Below are 25676 nucleotides of genomic sequence, written 5' to 3' on the forward strand. Positions count from 1 at the left end.
GAGCAGCCCTCTGGAAGCTTCCAATGCCAGACAGCTACTGGTGAGTCGGGAATCAATTCGGAGAGGGCAAATCTACTGTGGGGGTTGCTGTGATCCAAGTACCCAATGAGATCACTGAGCTGCTGATATGAAGGGTAGTGACTCTTGGAAATGTGCAGATCATAGTGGATGGCTTTGCTGCAATGGGATTCCCTAACTGTGGTGGGGTGATAGACGGAATGCATATCCCTATCTTGGCACCGGACCACCAAGCCAGTGAGTACATAAACAGAAACGGATACTTTTCAATGGTGCTGCAGGCACTGATGGATCACAAGGGACATTTCACCAACATCAATGTGGGATGGCCGGGAAAGGTACATGACGCTTGCAACTTCAGGAACTCTGGTCTGTTTGAACAGCTGTTTGAATTTTCCAGACCAGAAAATAACCATTGGGGATGTTGAAATACCTATAGTTATCCTTGGGGACCCAGCCTACCTCTTAATGCCATGGCTCATGAAGCCATACAGAGGCACCCTGGACAGTAGTCAGGAGCTGTTCAACTATAGGCTGAGCAAGTGCAGAATGGTAGTAGAATGTACCTTTGGACGTTTAAAAGCTCACTGGAACAGTTTACTGACTCAGTTAGACCTCAGTGAAACCAATATTCCCATTGTTATTACTGCTTGCTGTGTACTCCACAATATCTGTGAGAGTAAGGGGGAGATGTTTATGGCGGGGTGAGAGGTTGAGGCAAAAACCTGGCCTCTGATTATGTGCAGACAGACACCAGGGCAGTTAGAAGAGTGCAGCAGGGTGTGGTGAGCATCAGAGAAGGTTTGAAAACCAGTTTCATGACTGGCCAGGCTACAGTGTGAAGGTTCTGTTTTGTTTCTCCTTGATGAAAACCCATGCCCTTAGTTCACTCTACTTCCCTGTAAGCCCAAAGCCCTCCCTTCCCCACTTTGATCATCACTTGCAGTTGCAATAAAGTCATTACTGTTTCAAATTAATGCATTCTTTATTAATTCATCACACAAATGGGATAACTGCCAAGGTAGCCCGGGATGGGTAGGGAAAGAGGGAAGCACAAGGTGGAGTGGTAGAGGAGGGGTGGAGGGAAGGACAAGGCCACACTGCACTTCAAAACTTATTTATTGAATGCCAGCTTTCTGTTGCTTGGGCAGTCCTCTGGGGTGGAGTGGTTGGGTGCCCGGAGGTCCCCCCATCACCTTCTTGAGCATCTAGGTAAAGAGGCTATCGAACTTGGGGAGGAGGGCGGTTGGTTACACAGGGGCTGCAGCAGTGGTCTGTGCTCCTGCTGCCCGTCCTGCACCTTAGCAATACATCGGAGAATATCAGTTTGATCCTCCAGTAGCCTGAGAATTGCTTCCTGCCTCCTTTCATCACACTGACGCTACCTATCATCTTGATCCCGCCACCTTTCCTTTTGCTCCCGCCACCTGTCCTCACATTCATTTTGTGCTTTCCTGCACTCTGATATTGTCTGCTTCCACGCATTCTGCTGGGGTCTTTCAGTGTGGGAGGACTGCATTAGCTCAGAGAACTTTTAATCATGAGTGCAGTGTTTTTTTGCCTTCTAATCTTTGCTAGCCTCTGGGGTGGAGATGATATGAGGAGTGTTGAAACATTTGCAGCTGTGGGAGGGAAAAAAAAGGGAGAGTAGTATTTAAAAAGACACATTTTAGAGAACAGTGGATAGACTCTTTCACGATGAACCAAGCTGTTAACATTACATAGTACGTGCGCTTTCTTTATAAGGTTGCATTTTGCCTCTTATATCGAGGACCTGCCGGTTTAGTATGAGAGATCACACATGCAGGCCGGCGGGCAACAGAATTTGGCTTGCAGCCAGACATGGTCTTTGGGTTTCTTTAACCTTCATAACATGTGGGAATGGTTTCAAACAGCAGCGCTCTCATGTTCCATACCAAGCGCCGATTGGGTTGGCCATTTAAAAGGAGGGGCCACAGTTTTCAGGTTAACATGCAGCACAAACCCAAATAAACCCTCCACCCCACTATATTCTCTGGGATGATCGCTTCACCCCTCCCCCCACTGCATGGAGAATGGCCACCTCTGAACGTCCCCTTAATAAAATTCCCCTATTTCAACCAGGTGACCACGAATGACATCACTCTCCTGAGGATAATACAGAGATAAAGAACAGATGTTGCTTGAATGCCAGCAAACACCGGGACCATATGCTGCCATGCTTTGTTATGCAATGATTCCAGACTACGTGCTACTGGCCTGGCGTCGTAATGGAGGACGGAATAAGGCTGCCCTCCCCAGAAACCTTTTACAAAAGCTTTGGGAGTATATCCAGGAGAGCTTCATTGAGATGTCCCTGGAGGATTTACGCTCCATCCCCATACATGTTAACAGACTTTTCCAATAGGTGTACTGGCCACGAATGCATCCCAAGTCTTCAGGGCAAATTAATCATTAAACACACTTGCTTTTAAACCATGTACAATATTTACAAAGGTACACTCACTAGAGGTCCCTTCTCCGCTTTCAAGGTTCGTGAGCCCGCCTTGGGTGGGTTGGGAGGGTACTAGATCCAGGGTAAAAAACAGTTCCTGGCTGTTGGGGAAAATGGTTTCTCCACTTGCATACTATGTGCTATCTTCAACCTCCTCCTTATCATCTTCCTCATCCCCCAAAACCACATCCCTGTTGCTTGAGAATCCATTGACGGAGTCCACGTACAGGGCTGGGGTAGTTGTAGAGGCACCCCCTAGAATGGCATGCAGCTCATCATAGAAGTGGCATGTCTAGGGCTCTGACCTGGAGCAGTTGTTTGCTTCTCTGGTTCTTTGGTAGGCTTGCCTCAGCTCCTAAAGTTTCACGCGGCACTGCTGTGGGTCCCTGTTATAGCCTCTGTCCTTCATACCCTTGGAGGTTTTTTCAAATATTTGGGCATTTTGTCTTTTGGAACGGAGTTCTGATAGCACGGATTCGTCTCCCCATACAGCGATCAGATCCAGTACCTCCCGTTGGGTCCATGCTGGAGCTGTTTTGCAATTCTGGGACTCCATGGTCATGTGTGCCGATGAGCTCTGCATGGTCACCTGTGCTGATCAGCTTGCCATGGTGGCCAAACAGGAAATGAAATTCAAAAGTTCGTGAGGCTTTTCCTGTCTTCCTGGCCAGTGCATTGGAGTTGAGAGTGCTGTCCAGAACAATCACAATGGAGCACTCTGGGATAGCTCCTGGAGGCCAATATAATCAAATTGTGTCCACACTACCCCCAGTTTGACCCAGCAGGGTCGATTTCAGCGCTAATTCCCTCATCGACAGAAATCAATTTTAAGAGCCCTTTAAGTAGACAAAAATGGCTTTGCTGTGTGGATGGGTGCAGGGTTAAATCGATCTAACGCTGCAAAATTTGTCCTAAACTCATAGTGTAGACCAGGGCTTATGTTAGGGGATTTTCTAGTGTGAGCAAATAGGTACTATCGACCGAACTACCACTGGCATGCCGCCAATGGAATAGCCCCAGTTAATACCAGTAGTGAGTTTGGCCCTAAAATAAGACAATCAAACTCATTTTCACTCTGGATGTAAGCCGGAATTTAAACCTAGAATTCCAGAGGTGGAAGTGTAATTGCCTAGTGCGCTAACCTATCTAGCCTCCCTTCCCTTTCTCCCACTTACCCATAGTCTTCCTACTGTTTTTAGTATTGTGCTCTAAATATAATTTAGTGGAGAAAGCACAACTGGAGACTACTTTGTCTGCCATAGGACACTAATTTTTTACCATGACCAATGGTATTAATTTTGCTACACCACTGTGCAAATGTGAACTAACCACTATAATCTTGCTGAGAATCATTTACTGCTCACTGTGACTTATACAGCTGAATTTTTTGTCAGGTGTTTTCCTCTTCTTCCTTTTTTTTTAATTTACTTCATGCCAGGTCTGATTAAAAGAGGGGCAACTGAATGGCCTGGATGTTATCTGACATTGTGCTAGATGCAGACTATTATAAGGGAGGGGTTGAGAGCTTTGTTCCTTGAATTACACATTCATTTTACACCTTTAAGATGCAGAGGGAAAGTGTTATGTTATTTCAGTAAAGATTTTTTTCCCACCTCTGCCAGACTGAAACACACTTTCTAGTACAAATAAATAAATACTGGCCTAAGAAATTATAAATGGCTTTAACATAGTCCAGCATTTCCTTGCAGCTTTGTCCCACCAGAGCTGTATCAGTCCTGCTGTTAAAACTGCTACATTATCATTTCTGACAGTGCCTCCTTTGTGAAGAGAATTGCATTTATTTCAATTCATTCTTTACTTCCCTAAAGACAGAAGGAACTTACGTTCGGATGACAACCATGTAGCTATAGGCAATGGTCCCAACTCCCACAAGGAAATAGGAAAGAGGCAGCCTGAATTTCAGCCATCCAATTGTTCTCTGGTTGTTGTAATAGCCATAAAAGAGCACAGAATACTGTGCAAGGCCCTGAAAAGTAAAAGGCAGGTAACAGCTTAACTAGCCTGTTATATATATATATATATATATATATATATATATACACACACACACACTAAACCTCATGAAACTTCACCAAAAGCAGTGAATACCAAAAAGACATTCATTTTTATGCCTTCATGACATCTCCAGACATCATTATGGTAAAAGTGACAGCTGGGGCCTGACTATTCTGTGAGAATTCAGAACAGCCCTGCTTTGGAGCCTTTCAAGAGAATCTGGAAAAGATTTCATGTTGATTGTCAGGTCCATAACCTGTCAGGTACTTTATAGGTTGGACACTTCATCTACAATGTAGCAGCTGAAAGCTTTTTCATCCAAGTGGTTTTTTTGGTTGGCTGTCTGTGTGTGTGTTTTAACAGAAAGTGGCTTCTCAACAAAACAGAAAGTTTGGTTACTTATATTCTATGTTCTTAAAATTTCCCTCCAGTTCCAATTTGGTATAAAATTCTTCATTTCTATCCTAAAGTACTGGGTAGTGTTGCTGTGTGCTGGTTAACAGCTGATAAATTTCATTCAGCAGATGGTTGGGTTTCATTGGATACAGAAATGATTCTTATATCTACAGTTTATAAAACAAATTATTAAGTTGGTATTGAAAAAACTGCATTTCTTTAAAACAAATCATAGGAATGAAGTTTCTATTGGCTTGGATTGTTATTTTTTCAAAATAATTTAATAGGCAGTTGCTCAAGTCTGAAAGTAATCAAGATAGTTGGCTAAGCCTGGTCAGAGGAGAGGAGAACATTTAAGCCCATTTTGATGAACATCATAGCACATGCAGAGCAGCAGTGAAGCTCCAAATGGGCACAATTAACTCAAATCAAACACTAGAGTTCAGTGCTAAAGTGTAATTTATCAATCTACTGTTGATGGATATGAGATATGCTGATTATGAGCTGACAGTGCTAATGCAGAGTGCTTTAGTCCTCCTAAATTAAAGGTAAATTTACTTTCCTTCTGTTTAGCTGCTGGTATTTCTTAAAATTAATCCATTCATAGATTATAATAATATCTATAGATTATCATCCTTCTGCTTTGTGTAATCACAAACCATGCATTTGATTTATTGGAGTTTTTTAAATGTCTGAAATGAGTCACACACAGTCTTCAGAATCTCATTTGCAATTCTTGTGAAAGTGAAAACGAAATATTAATATATGGTAACTAAAGGTAATATTGACAGATTTCTTCGTTTGGTAATTGATGCATCTCCTTATTTGTATTAGTATCAGAACAGCTATAGAGATATGTATGCAGGAGAGGCAATATTAGGTATTGATTCTAGGAGAAAGGGAGTATTATTTATTTGTTTAGCACCAAAAGTGAGCAGCTTTGTCTTTAGTTACTATACTTCTATTAAGAAATGGTGTAATTTCATGTAAGAATTTATACTGGGCTTGGATTGTCTAATCTATAGTTGTACATAGCCTCATACATTTCTTGATGGCTGTTTAGATCACATTACATATTAAAATATCTTTAAAGGCACCATGCTTTGCTAAGTCAGTGTTGTCATAGGTGTTTTAAAGCCTTTAGATAAGGCCTGCACTGTGAGTAATTGAGGATGTTGTTTCCTGGGCTTTGCCTGCTGTATTTAACTGTGAAGCTTGATATATTTTTAGCTGTGAAGTAGTAGCCATAAGCATAGAGTCTCCCTCTACACTCTTCCCACAGCCTAACACAAGATAGATGAGCATATTCTCTTTAGTAGTATGCATGATTATAATGAGCCTTGGGATTTTGATTGCTGTGGGTAGGGTCTGAGCTGTAGATTATATAAATATAAAAAATTCAGTTCAAGATTAAAATACAAAAGGCAACAGCAATTTAGCAATTTCTGCATGATGAAAATAGCCACATTCCCAAGGATGATCAGGGCAGGAACAATTTCCCCTTCATGTTTTGCTACACATTTTAGAGCCCTTTTTTATTATTTCTGAAAAAAATGTTATTGGGGAATTACTCCAGAATACAACAACAACAAAACATGTTTATCATTTTATTTTGGACCTGAAAAAATTATTTTTGCCTCTAAAATTATCTCAGCTATATAGTCCCAATTTCCATCCTTGTCTGGATAAAGGTTTCATTGTCCCTTGCCAGATCCTGTTTCTTTCTCAGTTACTAGAAGCCTCCGCTCTCCTACTGCCATCTCTTTTCTCTCAAGTCTTCTCTCTTCCACCTTCTCCATACGATTGTATAAACATCTCTCCCCTTCTTCCAGATCTACTCTTCTTAAAAGGGCCTCCATGTTGCTACAAGGCTCACTTTTCTCCTCCAAGGTCCCTCTCTGCTGCAGTACTTCCTCTCTCTTTTTAAATAGGCCTCACCACTTGACTTCATTGTTGTGTCTCCTGCTACTACCATTCAACCATTGTAGCTCCTGATCATCCAAATACAATGGAATTCAATTCTGTTAATTACTGACATACATCAGTGATTGTAGAATGTTATTGAGTTACTCCTTCTAATGGTCCAGGAGCTCACCCTAAAAAGAACATTGACTTCCTTTCATGGATCTAAAGAGGGGTCATCACTTTGTGGCTAAAGGAAATCAGGTCAGGTCATCTGGTCAGTTACCACTTTACATCAGGCAATGTGGAGAGAGGTAAATGTGTTACTTTGAACACTTTATGAAACTAAATTTTAAAAATTCACTGGATTTCAGTGAGTCAGCCTGGAAGTATTGCATTAAAAGTCAGGAAGTCAGCATACAGACCAATGTATCCAGTCTGGTATTCCATCTGTGTACTGAGAGTTTAAAAACTTGATACCTGGCTGAAACTCTCCAAAGAAATAAATGAAAGGGCCAGAGTTCATTCCAGGCCAGTGGTGCGTCCCATCAGGGTAATCTGATTGCGGGTCGTGAAACATTTTGCTGTCATTGACCATACACAGGCACAGCCCCGCACGGCCCCCCACGGCTCCCTTTGACCATGAATGGTGAACCATGGCCACTGGGAGCAGCAGGGGGGCCGTGCCTGTGGACAGTCGACGTCAGCAAAATGTCTCGCTGTCTGCAATCTGATTACCTTGATGGGCTGCATGCAGCTGGCGGGCCGCAGGTTGCCCACCACTGTTCCAGGCACTGTACCAGAGGAATAAGCCAGGAGCCAGAGGTAAGGCCCCTAATAAAAAAATCCACCTGGGGTTGAAGTGGCACAATGCTGGGGCCCTGTCTAGGCAGCCAGCACATGCTTGAAAGTGGGCAATGCTTGATAGGAGGAATAGCCAAAGGCTGAGCTAATTCAGTGAACCCCTACCACAACCTCTGTCTGCAAGGCTTCTAGGATGCTCCAGAGTTTACAGCTGCCCCCAGCTGGCAGAACTCCCTAGGGTGATTAGGGGAACACTATCCACAGCCCTCATCACCCTTCCCGGCATCAGCAGTCCGCACCAAGGAAGCTTTGGTTTCCTCCTTCATCCTGTTATTTTTAACACTTCTCCTAGTGCTTATGAGTATGAAGAGAATGAACTGTTCTACTGAGTTTGCCATGTCTGGCTATAAATTGTTCAAAGAAACAGACTCCCAGTTTCACCTCCCACATCTTCTATTATACCTACCTTTGCTGAAATCCATAACAAGTGCTTAAAGTTAAGCATGTTCATAAAGATTTGATTAATTGAGGCCTAACTGTAGAAGGGAGATTGTATAGACACTTCCGGCAGAGTCACTCTTATCTGAATGCTGTTCCCATTAATCTGGAGAACACCTATAACTGGATGATTCCACCTTTTTTGTTTGTGCAAAATCCTTTACAATGACCTCTGCAGCTGCCTGACAGACAATGTGGAGACTTTCATTGCCTTACAACCAATGTACCATTGTCTGGACTCATTGTAATATGGAATTTATCCTCAATACAGTCATCTTAAATTTATTTCATGTTTACAAAAGTAATCGCGCTATGGAGGCATGCCCTGTGTGAAAGGTGGTGAAAATAGTGTTTCAATAAATAAAAGTATTCTACGGTATTTAGAAGTCTACCTTCAGACTTTCCATTGAGGAGGTTCATCTCTTGAGGATATGCTGAGCTTCAAAGAAACAACAAGGGATTCAGCCATCCATCCCACTACAGCTAAAATATTTGCAAATTTAAAAAACAGAATTTTGCTTCTAGTCTATCTTTAAAAAAAGGCCTAAAATACAAGATTTTGTCTTACATGGAACTCACACAGCACTACCAATTTGAAATCTAAATGTGTATAATCCCAGGGGGTCAAATTCATCTACAGTCCAACTCTACTGAAGCAAATGGAATTACACCAGAGACTACATGAGTCTAGACTCTTACTCCCAAATTCTTCTCCTTTTTTATTCCTAAAGACACAGTAATGGACATGGAATTTTCATACGTTCTGTTTTTAGATCAAGAAAACATGTATACTCGGAATTAATGAAAAGGGGATTTGAATTGATTTCTATCTATTTGAATGATCTCCTGACATATTTCTTATTAAACTACTGAAATTGAACAGTGAAGCACTGAGCACTGAAATCAAAGCCTTTTAGAGCCAAAAGAGTCATGATAATATGCAGTATTGCAATAATGCACACTTACACTAAAGTCCCACAAAGTTGCAAAATTCATAGCTGTTCTTTCTTCAGCTCTCGGGACAGTTTTTCTAGGTAATGTGCCATATGGTTTCCCCATCAGCACCTGTAGCCAAAATATGATGAATGTAGATAGCTCAAAACACAATACCAACACCCAAAAGTATAAAATGCAAACGCGAACAACTGCACTGGAGATTTTGCTTTGTGTTCTCCTTAACTCCCTACTGGTAGCAATCCCTCTCTCCAAATCTTTTGCCTTCATGCCTTTTAATTAGTGATTGACACTATTCCTGAAGTATATTCCATTGCAATTTTTTATTAAATGGTAGTCTACTAAAAATCAGTGGAATGTTAAGCTGTATCTTTTATATTCAGCAGCAACAAAAGTTAAAAATATTAATCAGATCAGTGAGTTCTTTCAGTGATGCAAATTCATTTTTCTTGTACTATTGATTTTGTTGCTTTTGTTAATAGAAAATATATTGGGTCATTGCATGCATATAGTTTTCAGATGATGACAATCAGGATTCTAGACCAGATTCTATTCCCACTTGAGTCTTGATATTGTTTCAGTGCAGTCAATAGAAGCTTTTCTCTTGACTTCAATGGGTGCAGAAATAGGCTCTTAAAGTAGTATAAATCCAAAGTAACCCAGTTGGCTTCAATTACTCTATTCTAATGAAAGCAGAATTTGGCCCATCCATTAGAAAATTTTTAGAAAATGTCATATCCTAAATAAATCTTGTGGGCTTGACGTTATCTGCTGCACTCACTTACATGCACACACTGGAAGTAAGTGTAATCAAGAGGATATTCTCTATGGCGGAAATTTAGGGGCCAGCCCAAGCCCTATATACCACTTAAATTCCATTTAAATCCTATTTTGAGCCTTGCTTAAGTCTTATACTCATCCTTTGCATGGGATAATTTAAATTTGAGTTGAATTCCACCTTATGGATGAGATTCTCTGCTGCATGTCTAAGGATACGTCTATACTTCAAGCTGGAGGTATAATTTCCACTTGAGGAGACATGTACCCCAGGCTAGTTCAAAGCAAGCTAGCACTCTAAAAATGGAGTCTCGCCATGGCAGCGTGAGCAGGAGAAGAGGCTGGAGCCTGAAGCCTGAGGGGCGGCTCCAGGCCCCAGCACATCAAGCGTGTGCTTGGGGCGGCAAGCCGCGGGGGGCGCTCTGCAGGCACCGTGAAGGCAGCAGGCAGGCTGCCTTCGGCGGCTTGCCTGCAGAGGGTCCGCTGGTCCCAGGGCTTCGGTGGACCTCCCACAGGCATGCCTGCGGATGCTCCATCAGAGCTGCGGGACCAGCGGACCCTCCGCAGGGACGCCTGCAGGAGGTCCACCAGAGCCGCCTGCCGCCTCCTCCCGGCAACCGGCAGAGCACCCCCCGCAGCATGCAGCCCCAAGCAAGCGCTTGGCATGCTAGGACCTGGAGCCGGCCCTGGGTATGTCTCCTCAAGGTGGAAATAATACCTCCGGCTTAAAGTATAGACATACTATTAGAGGTGCAGCACAGAACTCACAGTCCAGGGGATGCAGGCTAAGGTAGTTTTAAACCACCTTGTGCTCCCCACCCGCCTCCACTGCTAAACCTGGGTTGCTCCAGGTATAGAGTGGAGATGCCCCTGTTGTAATTTAGACAGACTTCATGGAGTGCCCTAAGAGACACAGCACTGCAGGATGCAGCCCTTCCCCCTACACTTGTCTCACGCTCAGCCCTGCTCAGGCATGCTCTGCCCACCCCCACCCCCACCCCCATCCCCCATGCCAGGGGGTGTTAAGTTCTTGGGAGGCAGCCTTATAGCTGTCTTCTGCAATGCTTGTGCCAGGAATGCATCCCTGGGCAGAACCAGGGCTTTTAGATCTGTTTTACACCACTCTGTCTCTTTTCATGGCTTAAAGGAGCTGGAGCATTGGTAGAGATCTTGCCCTAAGTGTTCTAGTAACAAAGGTAAAAGTTTTAAGCAACATTTCTCAGTGACATTTTATTCCCCTACAGAAATATGAAATCCAATTTTAAAAAAATCCCAAGTCACGCAGTCTCACTCACCTCAGGCACCATTACAAGGCCAAATGTCAATCCAAAGAGAATCATATTTATTCCATACATCCAGCGCAAGAATATGAAATAAGAAGCTACTGAAGAGCCAAAATGACCTGTGAAAACATTTGCAATGACAAAAAGAAAGATCAGTCAATATTCTTGTCTTCTTATTTTGAGACAAGATTACTTGAGCATTTTCATGAGTGCTTAAGATACAAAAAATTGGACTTTTTTATTCTATATTAATAACTATAATTGTATCATTTTAGTAATTTTTCAAGATTGCAAACTAGCATTCATTTCCTTGAAATGATTTAAAAAAACAGAAGTCAAGACACCATTTACCAAAGTATATTGAAGGAATATAAATTACATGACACCAATACAATGGAATAGAACCTCAGGATGATCTCCTTGGGCCAGATGTTCAAAGGTATTTGGTTGCCTAAGGATGCAGATAAGTGCCTAGTGAGATTTTCAAAAGTGACTAAACAGATGAGGCACCTAACTCCACTTGAAATCAACAAAATACCTCTGAAATCATGGTCTCTAGAGTTTATCAGTGCCTTTCTACATATGCTTTGTTTCTGGCCTACTAGCCAGGGAGAAAGCAAACCATTGCTGGAAAGATAACTTCCTGAATTTAAAAAAACACAAACACACTATTCTACAGCAGTGGTCTAAAACACCAGCATTGTTGTTACTCATATGGTGATACTACGATTGCTGTTATTGTATAGAATACAGTGGTATTTTTATACTAAATCACTAACAGACTGGTGTCTGTCACACCACCAGATGCAGAATACCTTGAGAACCAGGAGTATACAGTTACTCAGTACAAAAGATTCTTCACAACAGGCTCATTAGTCTATGCATCACCAGTATAAAAGTTTTAGCAATGACAACAAGAGATGATTTAAGTTTCAGGTTTAAGGAAACAAGAATATACTGTGTGAAAGATTATTATTGTAAATGAGAAAGATTTAGGTAGGAAAGAACAGGGGACATAGCTTGATCAGGAGAACAGAGCATTTAATTGAGAGCTCTGAGCTCTTCAGTTCTGCCACTGACCAACTATGTGACTTTGAACAAGTCAGTTCACTTCTTTTGCCTCTCTTTCCCTTCCCACTCTTTGTCTGCCTTGTCCATTTTGACTGTAAGCATTTTGGGGCAAGAACTGTCTCTCTGTGTGTTTGCACCACGCTTAGCATAACTGGGTCCTGATTTCAGTTGAGGTCTCTAGGTACTAGTACTATGTTAATAATAATAAAATAATAGAAGTTTAGGACCTGATTCTGCAATACTTATGTGAAGAAACCTTCCAGTGAAATCAAGAATCAAACACTTTATGATTAAAGGGAAGATTTTTATCCCCACATGCTCTGGAGGTGTAGCTGCTGTAACTGAAAATGTTGGTCACGTGACCTTTATATTTACTGCTAAAGAGGCTCCTGTTGGTTTAGGACATGTGAGCATTTATTGTGCCTGATGATTTCATAAACTGCTTTGTTACTATTTTCTCTGATAATGGCCCTCTTGGTGCTATATCAGTTAAGATTAGCATTGTACCCCAGTTAATTCTAACATTTATTGACCTGTAGTTATTCATTAAATCTGTCACTACCTGGGACTGAATTAGGGGAGAATTATCCCAGGCCCTTGTTGCAGAAGCACTGAAATACCTAGTCCTGTTAATCTAGACTTTGAGCTTTTATGTTAGTATTTCCAGTTGGCACTGTTTGTCCAGCACATTGAACTTTTCAGCTCCTATGAGAGGAAGCCTTTATACCTTCTAATGTTAGTTTCCCATACTCTTCCACTAGTAGCTCCAATTAAGAAGAAAATAGTAACAAGACAAAGGGACAGGGTTTGCCTTTGACCTGATCTTGGCCTTTTGTGCCACAAAACAGTCAGAAAGCTACCTTAACTGGTCCCCTTCAATAGAGGAGAATCGTCAGCTCCTATGCCATCCTGTCCTATACTCCAGCGCACAGGTGCATTGCTAGGGTGACACGAGAAAGTGTGAAAAATCAGGATGGGGTAGGGGGTAATAGGCATCTATAAAAGACAAAGCCCCAAATATCGGGACTGTCCCTACAAAATTGGGACATCTGGTCACCCTATGCATAGCTGCAGAAAAGAGAATCAGCACTAGGAGCCACTAGGTGTGGTTGATTCCTGGCCGATATAAAGGACCTTAAGTTGCACATCATGTTGCAAAGGACCTAAATGCACATTGGGACTGGACAAGCACCCAGTAGCCCCAGGATGGGTAGACGGGCATAAAGGTATCCTAAAAGTAACTTCCTGTCCACCTATCCTCTGAGCTGTGCTAGCTGGGGGACAGTAAGTTCTGAAGATCAGAATCAGTCATTTAATCACCGCATTATATTGTTTGCTTTGCTGATTTTCTAGGTTTAAAATTTAGACGTACAGTAAAAACATTAATTTGAAGTATAGTGAATGTTGCAAAATAGTTGTCTTTTGGGCTGACGCATGTCATGCTTGGTCTCTGTCCAAACTTGATTTTTATTTTTTATTTTTTTTACAAAGATAAAGTTCACAATCCTATTTATTGAGGGTCATTATAAAGGTAACATTATACTGTGATATTCTGAGTGTCCAGGCATCTTTAAGCTAAGACAAAGAAAAAGGAGCTTATTTCATTACAAGAGGAAAAAAAACTGTACATAGACACAGTATCAGTTAATTATCCTGGTCTATTTTTACATACTTGTCCTACAAATGTAACTTGAAACAGCCCTGGGTTTTAATGGCAAAACAACTCAGTCCAGGCCCATTTATTTACCAAATATAACTGAAGGATCACTCACATGGGTTCTCAGAATGAATTCTATTCTGTTACCAGTCCACCAAAAGAACCACCTGTCTCCTACTGCTCAATTTGATTTAACTACATTTATTCTACAGCTTCTTCTGCATGCTAAATTAAACCCCAGTGATTGCATAGCCTGCTTTGTTCTCTACTGATCATGATGCCATGTGTTTCAAGTTATTATGTGGTGAATTACCCTTTCTTTTGGCCTAGTGCCACCTTGTCTAGGATGGCTTTGCAACACAAAGTACAAATCAGGTAAAACTCACAGTTGACCATTTTCCTGGTCTGTAGGGATCGGTCCTGGCTGGCAAGCCACCAGATGATTGTTCCCTATAAACCCTTTATCTAATCACAAGATGGGAAAGTAAAGCACATCCCCGTAGGATGGAAAAGTACAACACGCGCTGCGCTTCTGCTTTTCCACATGGGAGGAAGGGAAGGGGAGAGTCCCAAGGCCACCAATAGAAGGATAGTAAATAGAGTTGTGAATCATGCTAATGCTGTAGGAATGCTGTAACTGAAGATAATAAAAGGGCTGTCACGCCTGACGACGGGGCGCCTTCCTGAGCAAACAAGCTGTCTGTGTCTGGTTCCTTCCCGCATTGGTCATAGCCACCTTGACACTGTCTATTGCATACTCCAAAGCTACCTTCAGTAAAACTATCTTGCACTATAATTAGGGCTGATCAGTGGCTAGGCTCCCACTCAAGTCCTTGTGATGTTAAGCCAAGTTTGCTTCAGAGCGGATTTGTTGATAATTTAGCTCATTACTGGAAGGCCTTTCTCCCTATGAAATATAAAGCTTACTTTATAATAAGACTGTTCTCAAATTTTGCCACAACTCTCACCACAAGTACTTTGCAATTTTATATATGCACAGTGATATTCATGATCATATTCTCTTTTTTGTTTTTATTTTATATGTTGTCTTTTGAGAACACTTAAATAGCATATTATAGGCAAACAACAAAGCCAGCCTCTAAGCTATATCCCAAGAGCACTTTTACAGAATTAATTTCAATACTGGGTAATGAAAAAGGTTTAAACTTATCAGTGGCATCTATATTGGGCATTATTATCTGTAAGGTAACTGAGACTTTAAAGGATATTTCTGATTGATAGCTATTAATGCCTTAACAAGCTAAATACATTTTCACAAAAGAAGACTGTATACAATGTAGACATTTTACAATGATTTTTTAAAAGTATAGATATGTCTATGTTTCAGAATCTCTAGTTAGTGAATGGGGCTAGTGACCCAGCACATAGTTCCCAGAAAGAACTCCACGCCCAGAGTAGGTCACAATGAATAAAAATGCAACTCCCATTTGAAAGTAATGGACATTTCACAGTTGATATAAAACTAAAGTACAAATAAAACTGTAAAATAATTTTAGTATTATCTTTGAATAGTCATGGAAGATGGGTGAGATTCCAGGGGACTGGAAAAGGGCAAATACAGTGCCATTCAATAAAAAGGGGAATAAGGACAACCTGGAGAATTACAGACCACTCAGCTTAACTTCTGTGCCAAGAAACATAATGGAGCAAATAATCAAGCAATTAACTGGCAAACATCTAGGAGATAATAAGGTGATAAGTAACAGTCAGCATGGATTTGTCAAGAACAAATCATGTCAAACCAGCCTAACAGTTTTCTTTGACAGGGTAAACAAGCCTTGTGGATAGGGGGAGAAGGTATATCTTGACTTTAGTAAGGCTTTTGATACTGTCTCGCATGACCTTCTCATAAGCAAACTAGGGAAATACAACCTAGATAGAGTTTATATCAGGTGGGTACATAACTGGTTGGAAAGCTATTCCAGAGAGTGGTTATCAGTGGTTCACAGTCAAGCTGTAAGGGCATATCAAGTGGGGTCCTGCAGGGATCAGTTCTGTGTCTGATTCTGTTCAATATTTTCATCAATGATTTATAGAGAGAACACTTATAAAGTTTGCAGATGATACCAAGCTGGGAGGGGTTGCAAATGCTTTGCAGGGTAGGATTAAAATTCAAAATGATCTGGACAAACTGAAGAAATGGTCTGAAGTAAACAGGATGAAATTCAATAAGGACAAATGCAAAGTACTCCATTTACAAAGGAACACTCAGTTGCACACACACAAAATGGGAAATGACTGCCTAGGAAGGAGTACTACGGAAAGGATTTGGGGATCACAAGCTAAATACAAGTCAACAGTGTAACACTTTTACAAAAAAAAAAAGACAAACATCATTCTGGGATGTATTAGCAGGAGTGGTGTAATCAAGACACTAGAAGTAATTCTTCCAATCCACTCCATACTGATTGGGCCTCAACTGAAGTATTGTCTCCAGTTCTGGGTGCCACATTTCAGGAAAGATATGGAGAAATTGGAGAAAGTCTAGAGAAGAGCAACAAAAAGTATTAAATGTCTAGAAAACATTACCAGGTGGGATTACCAGTTTAGGCTGAAGAAGAGAAGACTGAGAGGGGGCAACAGTTTTCAAGTACATAAAAAATTGTCACAAGAAGGACAGAGAAAAATTATTCTCGTTAACCTCTCAGGATTGGACAAGAAGCAATGGACATAAATTGCAGCAAGGACAGTTTAGGTTGGACATCAGGAAGAACTTCCTAACTGTCTGGTTGGTTAAGCACTGGAATAAATTGCCAAGGGAGGTTGTGGAATCTCCATCATGGGAGATTGTTAAGAGCAGATTAGACAAACACCTGTCAGGGATGGTCTTATACTTAGTCCTGCCTTGATTGTGGAGTGACCAGGTGTCCAGTTTTTTTACCAGAACCAGTCAAAAAGGGATCCCGGCGGCTCTAGTCAGCACCGCTGACTGGGCGGTTGACTGTCCGGTTGGCGGCGCTGCACAGTGGGTCTGGCAGACTCCCTGCTATCCTCCGTACAGGCTGGCTTCTGGGAAGCAGCCAGCATGTCCTGCCTGCAGCTCCTACAGGTACTGGCAGCCAGGGAGCTCTGCATGCTGCCCTTGCCCCAAGCACCACCTTCCATTAGCCAGGAACCATGGCCAATGAGTGCTATGGGGGCGACACCTGTGGATGGGGCAGTGCGCAGAGCAGTGTAGCTGCACCTCAGCAAAAGAGCCAGAGGGGGCGCATGCCACTGCTTCCGGGAGCTGCTTCATGTAAGTGCCACCCAGAGCCTGCACCCCTGACCCCCTCCTGGGCCCCAACCCTCTGCCCCAGCCCTGATCCCCCTTCCCACCCTCCAAACTTCTCATCGTCATCCCCAGCCCTACTCCAGAGTCTGCACTCTCAGCCAGAGCCCTCACGCACACACACCTCGTACCCCAACCGTCTTCCCCAACCCAGATTCCCCTCCCACGCTCCTAATACCTCAGCCCCATCCCAGATCCCCCTCCTGCACCCTGAACCCCTCATTTCTGGCCCCATCTCAGAACCTGCACTCCAGCCCAGAGCCTGTACCTCCTCTCATACCCCAACCCCCGACCTTAGCCAGGAGCCCCCTCCCATATTCTGAACTCCTCATCTCCACCCCACAGCCTGGAGCCCTCTACTGCACCCCAAACCCCTCATCCCTGGCCCCACCCCGGAGCCCACACCTCCAGCCAGAGCCCTCATCTCCTCTCACATCCCAATCCACTGCATCAGCTGGAGCCCCCTCCTGCACTCTGAACTTCTCATTTCTTGCCCCACCCCAGAGCCCACACCCCCCAGCCATTGTCCTCACCCCCTCCTGTACCCCAGCCTCTGAGCCAGCCTGGTCAAAATAAGTGAGTGAATGAGGGTGGGGAGAGTGAGCGATAGAGGGAGGGGGAGATGGAGTGAGCGAGGGCAGGGTCTCAGAGAAGGGGCAGGTGATGAGGCAAGAGTGTTTGGTTTTGTGCAAGTAGAAAGTTGTCAACCCTACCTGAGTGCAGGAGACTGGACTAGAAGATCTGTTAAGGTCCCTTCCAGGCCTATGATTCTATGATTCTCTTGGATAGATAAGCAGCTCTTTCTCTTACTATATTGAAAGAACTTCTCAACAAATTTGAAACCCTCTGTTTTCCAGTTCTTTCAAGTGGGATTTGAATTCTCCATCTGATTCTGCACTATCAAATCATCAACATGACAATTTTATATATGATCTCTGCAATTAGATGTAGTGGTGACAATACTGTTTATGGTACATTGGAGTTGTCCTTGAAAATAAAAGAAGTGTTATGCAGTCAAAATGACGGAAGTTATGGTTTGGGTATAGGTTACCTGAAAAATAATCTGTTTCCACATTCATCAGCACAGAAGTTTAGATCAACTGATGTTCTTGAGGGAACAAGTTGTGTTAATTTAGCGATACTAAACAATGCCAGATAGAGAGCCATGAACACAAAGTCTAATTTTTTTTTCCACACAACAGGTGGAACAAACATACCAAAGGGCCTTATCCCTGATTGCAGACACCTTTTTTAAGAGTCAGAGGAGTATTTAGTCTTCAGGTCCAATCAGTGCATTGCCTTTTGGCTTGCTCAGTGTGCTTTTTTGTCCCATTTCAAAGAGGACTAGATCAAAGCATGTTAATAAACTGTTAATACACATCAGCAGGGTCCATGTGGATGTTAATCTGGGGCAGGGTAATGTGAGACAGAGTCATGCTCCAGCTTGCTGCAAGCTAAATGTTTGTGTAGACAAGCTTTGACTATGAAGATTGTTTCATGAAACATAATCTCTTGTTCAGAATGTGGCTGTGTCCTCTGCCCGACAGCTAGGGGAGGGTGTCAGTGCTCTAGAATAATGATGAAGAGATCATTTTGGGTTCACTGATAATTAAGAAGGTGGGTCCATCTTCTCTTCTGAGGAATAAAACATCTGGAAAGCTATTTTTAAAAGCAGTACAGATAGTCTCGGAATCAGGGGGGCCTCTGGGAGTACACCTGCTGGTAAGTGCTAATTGTATTGTTTTCCACAGCTACTTACTTTCAATCTCTTTGATTTTCATTTCCCATGGTATGCAGGCTGTTTTAAAATTCTCAAAATCTCGTTGAAATTTCATCCATTTCTGTAAAGGATCACAAAGAAAAAGAGACCGCATTCTCAGTGTTCTCATATACATTCTCATATGTATATTCCATATACATTGTGGAATGTCTGACCAAATTATGATTTTTTTTCTTGACCATTATTTGACTTGAGAACTGTTTCTGATCATTTAACGTATTTTCTTCCAAATCTGAAATTTGAACTATATTGCTTAGTTGTGATTAGTCTAAATGGTGGTGGTGTCTCTGTTCCTCAGTTGGATAAGAGCAACTATTATAATCAGCAAAAACAATGTGGAGTTCTTGTGGCACCTTAGAGACTAACTAATTTATTTGGGCATAAACTTTCGTGGGCTAGAACTCACTTCATCAGCTGAATGGAGTGAAAAATACAGGAACAGGTATAAATACATGAAAGGATGGGGGTGCTTTAACAATTATGAGGTCAGTCTAAGGAGATAAATCAATTAATAGCAGGGTATCAAGGGAGGAAAAATTTAATCAGGTTTTCCAGGCATATTTCAGAATGTGAAAGTTGAAAAATTGTTGAACATTAATGCTAGTAAAATGTGGTTCCACAAATGTCTATAAAAAATGAAGCCAAATTAGTACTGAACATGGTTGAAGCAAAACTGGTTTTAAAATTTGAATAAATATTTGTAGAGATTTTTAGCAGTATTCTCTCAGCTCTGAGGCAAAGAGACAATCTGTCCAAGCACTGTATAAGGGAGAAGGAAACCATTCCAATCTAATATGTAAAGTGCATGTTTGCCATATGCCATGAGTTTTTCTGCTACAATGAGGAGATTGGAACTTCTGAATCTTCTCAAGGAGCATGATCTTCATTGGCTTTCTTTATTATGGACCTAACCCAAAACCCAGTTTTAATCTCCAGAGGATGGAACTCTTGGTGGAATGGATTGGAAGGCTCTTGAAGATAGAGCCCAATCAGTAGTTATGGGTTTGGTTAATGACCTCTGTGTGACATTGCAGTCTATATGATTTTATAAAAATTTGATAAGGAGTTCAGAATATAATGTAACTGGAATATGCTTCATGCAAAAGGTCTTTTCATAAGGTATCATTACAAAGCTTATTATCTACTGAGTGTGTTCATCCTATTTGTATAAATGTACCATCTTGTATCTGAAACTAGAAATATGAAATATAACGCTGAGGGTCTATTGTAATTATACAAAGTGTGGGCCATTAATGGTGGTTTGGAATCTTGATGACCCCCATTAACCAGGACAATTGTCTGCAGATGGGTGTGTTTTACCTGTAAGTCTTCCTGTATACATATGTGCAGGCAAGTGGGCAATGAAGTCTTGCAGTGACATGTGATCATGTCACCTGAACTAGAATCCATCTTTAAGCTGGTGTCTTTCCACTGAGAAGGAGGGGGTGGAAACCCAGAGAGGAACAAAGGATTCCTGCCTTATGCAAAAGATATATAAAGGGGTGAAACAGAACAAAGGGGAGAGGGGAGCCATCATGAAGAATCCCCTAGCTACCACCTGAGCTGGAACAAGAGCTGTACCAGGGGAAATAATTGTGCCCAGGCCTGGAAGGTGTCCAGTCTGAGGAAAAAACTTACTAAAGCATCTCTGAAAGTGAGATTATCTATATTCAGTTTGATTAGACATAGATTTGTGCGTTTTATTTTATTTTGCTTGGTGACTTACTTTGTTCTGTCTGTTACTACTTGGAACCACTTAAATCCTACTTTCTGTATTTAATAAAATCACTTTTTACTTATTAATTAGCTCAGAGTATGTATTAATACCTGGGGGAGCAAACAACTGTGCATGTCTCTATCAGTGTTATAGAGGGTGAACAATTTATGAGTTTACCCTGCATAAATTTTATACAGGGTAAAAAGGATTTATTTGGGTTTAGAGCCCACTGGGAGTTGGGCATCTGAGTGTTAAAGACAGGAACACTTCTGTTAGCTGCTTTCAGGTAAACCTGCAGCTTTGGGGTAAGTAATTCTGACCCTGGATCTGTGTAGGAGCAGACGGGAGTGTGTGGCTCAGCAAGACAGGGTGCTGGGGTCCCGAGCTGGCAGGGAAAGCAGGTAGTCTGGGCACATCGTGTGGCAGCTCCCAAAGGGGTTTCTGTGATGCAACCCACACGCTCTGCTTTGGGATAATTTGGAGTAAAAATGCAAGTGAAGAATGGGATGATGTTTATGAAGATGTGGTGAATGATAATCTACAACAGTGCACTGCTTTGCATTGTAAGAAATTGATTAAATAAAATCCTTACCTTTGTCATCATCACTTTGTACGCATAAAACTTTTTCCCTTTTCCTTTTCCAAGTGCACCTTCAAATTTTTCTACAAAAAGCTGGGCTTCCCTGAGAAATCACAACAAAAAGACATGCATGTGATGACATGGTAAAACAGGAATTCTTGCCACTTTAGGCTTGCAAAACATGTCTTATTACTCCACGTTGGATGTTCATATATCCCTGTTCTCTTAGTGATGCTCTTATCCTTTGTATTTCCCAGACATGGTCATTCAGCAATTAAGGCAGCAACCTCTCCTCAATAAAAGTACATACACTGGTGTCTTAAAGTTTGTGCTCACAAAGGAGAATAAGAAGGGGGTGGACAAGACTCTAATAAATGACTGGTCTGATCTGATCATTATTTAAAAGGGCTGATGTTACACAAAACCTTAAAAATATTTTAAAGGAACTCTCACTCTTTTTTTCCCCTTTCACTCTTATGTCCTATCTGTCTCACTAGGGAATACTTTAATAATTTTATCAGTCAAAACTCTAATCTTCTGAAGCCAATTGAAGCCACAGTTATGAGAAAATGATTCATAGATTGAACAATGGACAAGACATATGTGGAGGCATTGAGAGGAGTGAAAATATATATAGGCTAGAAGAGAGCAGACACAAGGGAACCATGATTACAGTCTTTAAATATCTTCAAAGTAACAATTAAAATGAAAGAGAAGAATAATTCATATAGTTCCAAATGGTAAAGAGTCCTGTGGCACCTTATAGACTAACAGACATATTGGAGTATAAGCTTTGGTAGGTGAATATCCACTTCGTCAGATGCTTATGCTCCAATACGTCTATTAGTCTATAAGGTGCCACAGGACTCTTTGTCTCTTTTTACAGATTCAGATTAACATGGCTACCCCTCTGATACTTGTCCAGTGGATGAATGGATTAGGACCAATGGCTTGAACAAAAGGAAATAATTCTTAAGAGGAAGTATTAATGGGGAATAGGCTAGATTACAAAACAAGACACCATGACTTCAAGTATTCAAGAACAGGCTAGATAACATTAGTAGGAATTAAGTAGAGATCGCGTCTGGAAAATGCAGATGGTTCAGACAAGATGACTCAAGTTGTTTTCTTCTGGTTGCATCACATTACAACGTGACAAAACATTACAAAAACTGCAGGTGATGCTTATGTTAGAAGAATACTAATAACCAGCTCAGATCTCTCTTATTCCTATGAAAAATATTGTGGGAATTTAATGACTGCAATTTCAGAAGTAGCTCTGATCCTTCTAATACCATTTGTCAAAATCAGAAGGAAGAGTGTCATCTAGTTAATCACCATTAACACCATTTACTGTGGCACTAATTGATTTGTGGAGACTTTATGTCCAAGAACAGGGCCTAGATTGTGAAAGGGCTGAAGAAATCACAACATGCAGTGACATGGCTAAAATCTATGCTTTCAGCCAGGGCTGGCTCTAGCCATTTCGCCGCCCCAAGCACTGCGGCACGCCGCGGGGAGCACTCTGCCGCTCGCCGGTCCCGCGGCTCCGGTGGACCTCCCGCAGGCATGCCTGCGGATGCTCCACCGGAGCCGCCTGCCACCCCCTGAAGGCATGCCACCCCAAGCAAGCGCTTGTCACGCTGGGGCCTGGAGCCGGCCCTGCTTTCAGCCATTCATCCACTTTATTTTACTGTTCCAGCCCTCTAAATTAAAAAAATATATACTTCTCAAAGTGAAACAAGGATATTAGAAATTCAGAAGGATACTATTCAAACAAAAGCCTGACACAATGTCATTAATGTGCAAAAATTTCCCACCTAGTATACACATCATACATCTATAGCTGGGCACAGAAATTCTCCAGAAACTTTTCTTTTCTGTTATAAAATGATCATGAGTTTGGCTAAGCCAAAATAAAGAAATTATTTTCCACAGGCAATTTTTATAAAAACATGTCTTTTAGATCATGAATTCAACCCCTCAATTAAATCCAAGGAGTCATACTAGGCATGCTTGTTTGCAATGCAATGAATGTCACACTAAATGCCTTTTAGGTGTTTTCCTCTGCATTAGAATATAGTTTTTATTCCTCTCTAAGTCCTGAATTCTCTGGCAAGGCTGGGTTTTCTGTTTTTACCTGCAAGCCGATTGCAGATTTCTAGTGCAAACTGAATTCTTGCCCTTTGGATGTAGTGATCTAGGTTTCCTGGACTACTGCTGGTATTTTCCCATGACTTCCCTCAGAGAAGTTTCCCTTCCCCTCCCTCTTTCATTTGTTCCCCTCCCCCCATTCTTATTGACTGTTAGGCTTTTCTTCCTCTCCATATCTTTTCAGATGTTTGACTAAGTCCCTGGTGGTTCTTCAGTATGTTACAAAAATCCCTTATCTGCATGATAGTATTTAATCTGTCTATAATTTTAACGGCTTTAACTTTACTAATCACATTGGACCAAATTAATCATCTAGTCTAGTTACTATGAACTTGTGCAGATGTTCTGTTTTAAATAGAAAGGGACCGTTCACTTTAACAGGGTTTAACTGTATATTTAATACTGAACTATCTGCCTATCATAATCTAAGCACCTTTGCACAGTATGAGGAACTCGAATACAGTACTGATAGCACTCATCATTCCTGTTAAAAAAAACCACTCAAAAGCTTCTCACACATTCCACAGCAAATGAAAGGAAATACGTACCACATGGTATTATTGGGTAGATAGAAGAACCTTGCCACTGTTCAGCATCTTGTGTCAGAATGAAAGCACTTTATTTGTCAAAGGTACACTTGATGTTCTACATATGTGCCTTCTCCTTGAGTGGGCAGAGCAGGTTTGGTTATAGCTGACTTTTAAAGAGTTTTTTTGTACAGTCATTACAGCTTTAGGAAGACCCAGTGAATAACATCCTCATGTGGGGGGACCCTGCCACATGAAAACCTATAGAGAAGCCATTCTGTGCTCTGCAGCAGCCCACCTGCATCCTGGAATAGGAATACTTGCATGACTAATTTCAAGTCCTTATTTAATTGGTAGTTGAGTGCAAGTCTCAATAACAATTTAATTCCATGAAAAATTCCCACTGCAGTATTTAACAAAAGATATGACAAGCACATCTAGTGGTGGAGCAGAGCTTGAAAGAGGGCCTGTGGGTGATGAGGCAGAGAATATGTGTGCAGTTGCATTCAAGGAAACTAATAAGGAAAGCATAAGCCCCATGTGATGCTGCAGCTATCAAATAGCTACTACAAGGTGTTTTTTTCCTTGATCCTGCTCATCCCTCCTCCACCAGAGACACTCATGGCTTTTTACTGGGTTACACCCTTGAATTAAAATGAGTTACTTCTGATTTACTTGCTGTGAGATCAACGTCAGGCCCTGGGTGATTTGTAGGTCAGAAACTAAGGAAATTCCCGTCGTCCTCCCCCCTCCCCCCCCCCACCACCACCACAAACTTCCTGTGTCCTGGCTGGCTCCAGATATAGAATCATAGGACTGGAAGGGACTTTGAGAGGGCATCTAGTCCATTCTCCTGCACTCATGGCTGGACTAAGTATTATCTAGACCATTCCTGACAGGTGTTTGTCTAACCCAGTGCTTCTCAAAGCCGATCTGTTCACTTGTTCAGAGAAAGCCCCTAGCAGTCCTGCCCGTTTGTTTACCTGCTGCGTCTGCAGGTTCGGCCAACCTCAGCTCTCACTGGCCGCCCTTCCTGCAGCCCCCATTAGCCTGGAGCGGCGAACCGCGGCCAGTGAGAGCTGTGATCAGCCAAACTTGCAGACGCAGCAGGTAAACAAATGAGCCCATACCACCAGGGGCTTTCCCTGAACAAGCGGCGAACTGGCTTTGAGAAGCACTGATCTAATCTGCTCTTAAAAAACCCCAATGATGGAGATTCCACAATCTCCCTAGGCAATTTATTCCAGTGCTTAACCACCCTGACAGGTAGGAAGTTTTTCCTGTTGTTCAACCTAAACCTCCCTTGCTGCAATTTAAGCCTATTGCTTATTCTCAGAGGTTAAGAAGAACAATTCTTCTCCCTCCTCCTTGTGACAACCTTTTATGTACTTTGAGAGGGGACATGATAACCATTTTCGTCTTCTATTTTCCAGACTAAACAAACCCAATTTTTTCAATCTTCCCTCATAGGTCATGTTGTCTACACCTTTAATCATTTTTGTTGCTCTTCTCGGGACTTTCTCCAATTTGTCCACATCTTTCCTGAGATGTGGCTCCCAGAACTGGACACAATACTCCAGCTGAGGCCTAATCAGCGTGCAGTAGAATGGAAGAATTACTTCTTGTGTCTTCTTACCACACTCCTGTGAATACATCCAAGAATGACATTTGCCTTTTTTTTTTTTGTAAAAGTGTTACACTGTTGACTTGCTTTTAGCTTGTGATCCACTATGACCCCCAGATCCCTTCCCACAGTACTCCTTCCTAGGCAGTCATT

At 41.9% G+C, this 25676-nt stretch overlaps 1 protein-coding gene across 1 annotated transcript in view; it reads right to left on the reverse strand.

Moving 5' to 3' along the window:
* Positions 1 to 25676, reverse strand: part of TMC1 (transmembrane channel like 1) — a 77178-nt gene that overhangs the window by 32609 nt on the left and 18893 nt on the right. The window contains exons 5-9 of the mRNA XM_030566979.1: positions 21231 to 21321; positions 18901 to 18982; positions 11134 to 11240; positions 9074 to 9172; positions 4336 to 4478 (exon numbers count right to left, since the gene is read on the reverse strand). Of these exons, the coding sequence (XP_030422839.1) occupies positions 4336 to 4478; positions 9074 to 9172; positions 11134 to 11240; positions 18901 to 18982; positions 21231 to 21321 (522 nt within the window). The remainder of the gene's footprint in view (positions 1 to 4335; positions 4479 to 9073; positions 9173 to 11133; positions 11241 to 18900; positions 18983 to 21230; positions 21322 to 25676) is intronic.

Source organism: Gopherus evgoodei, chromosome 6 (genome assembly GCF_007399415.2).
Source record: "Gopherus evgoodei ecotype Sinaloan lineage chromosome 6, rGopEvg1_v1.p, whole genome shotgun sequence".
Taxonomy (NCBI): domain Eukaryota; kingdom Metazoa; phylum Chordata; order Testudines; family Testudinidae; genus Gopherus; species Gopherus evgoodei.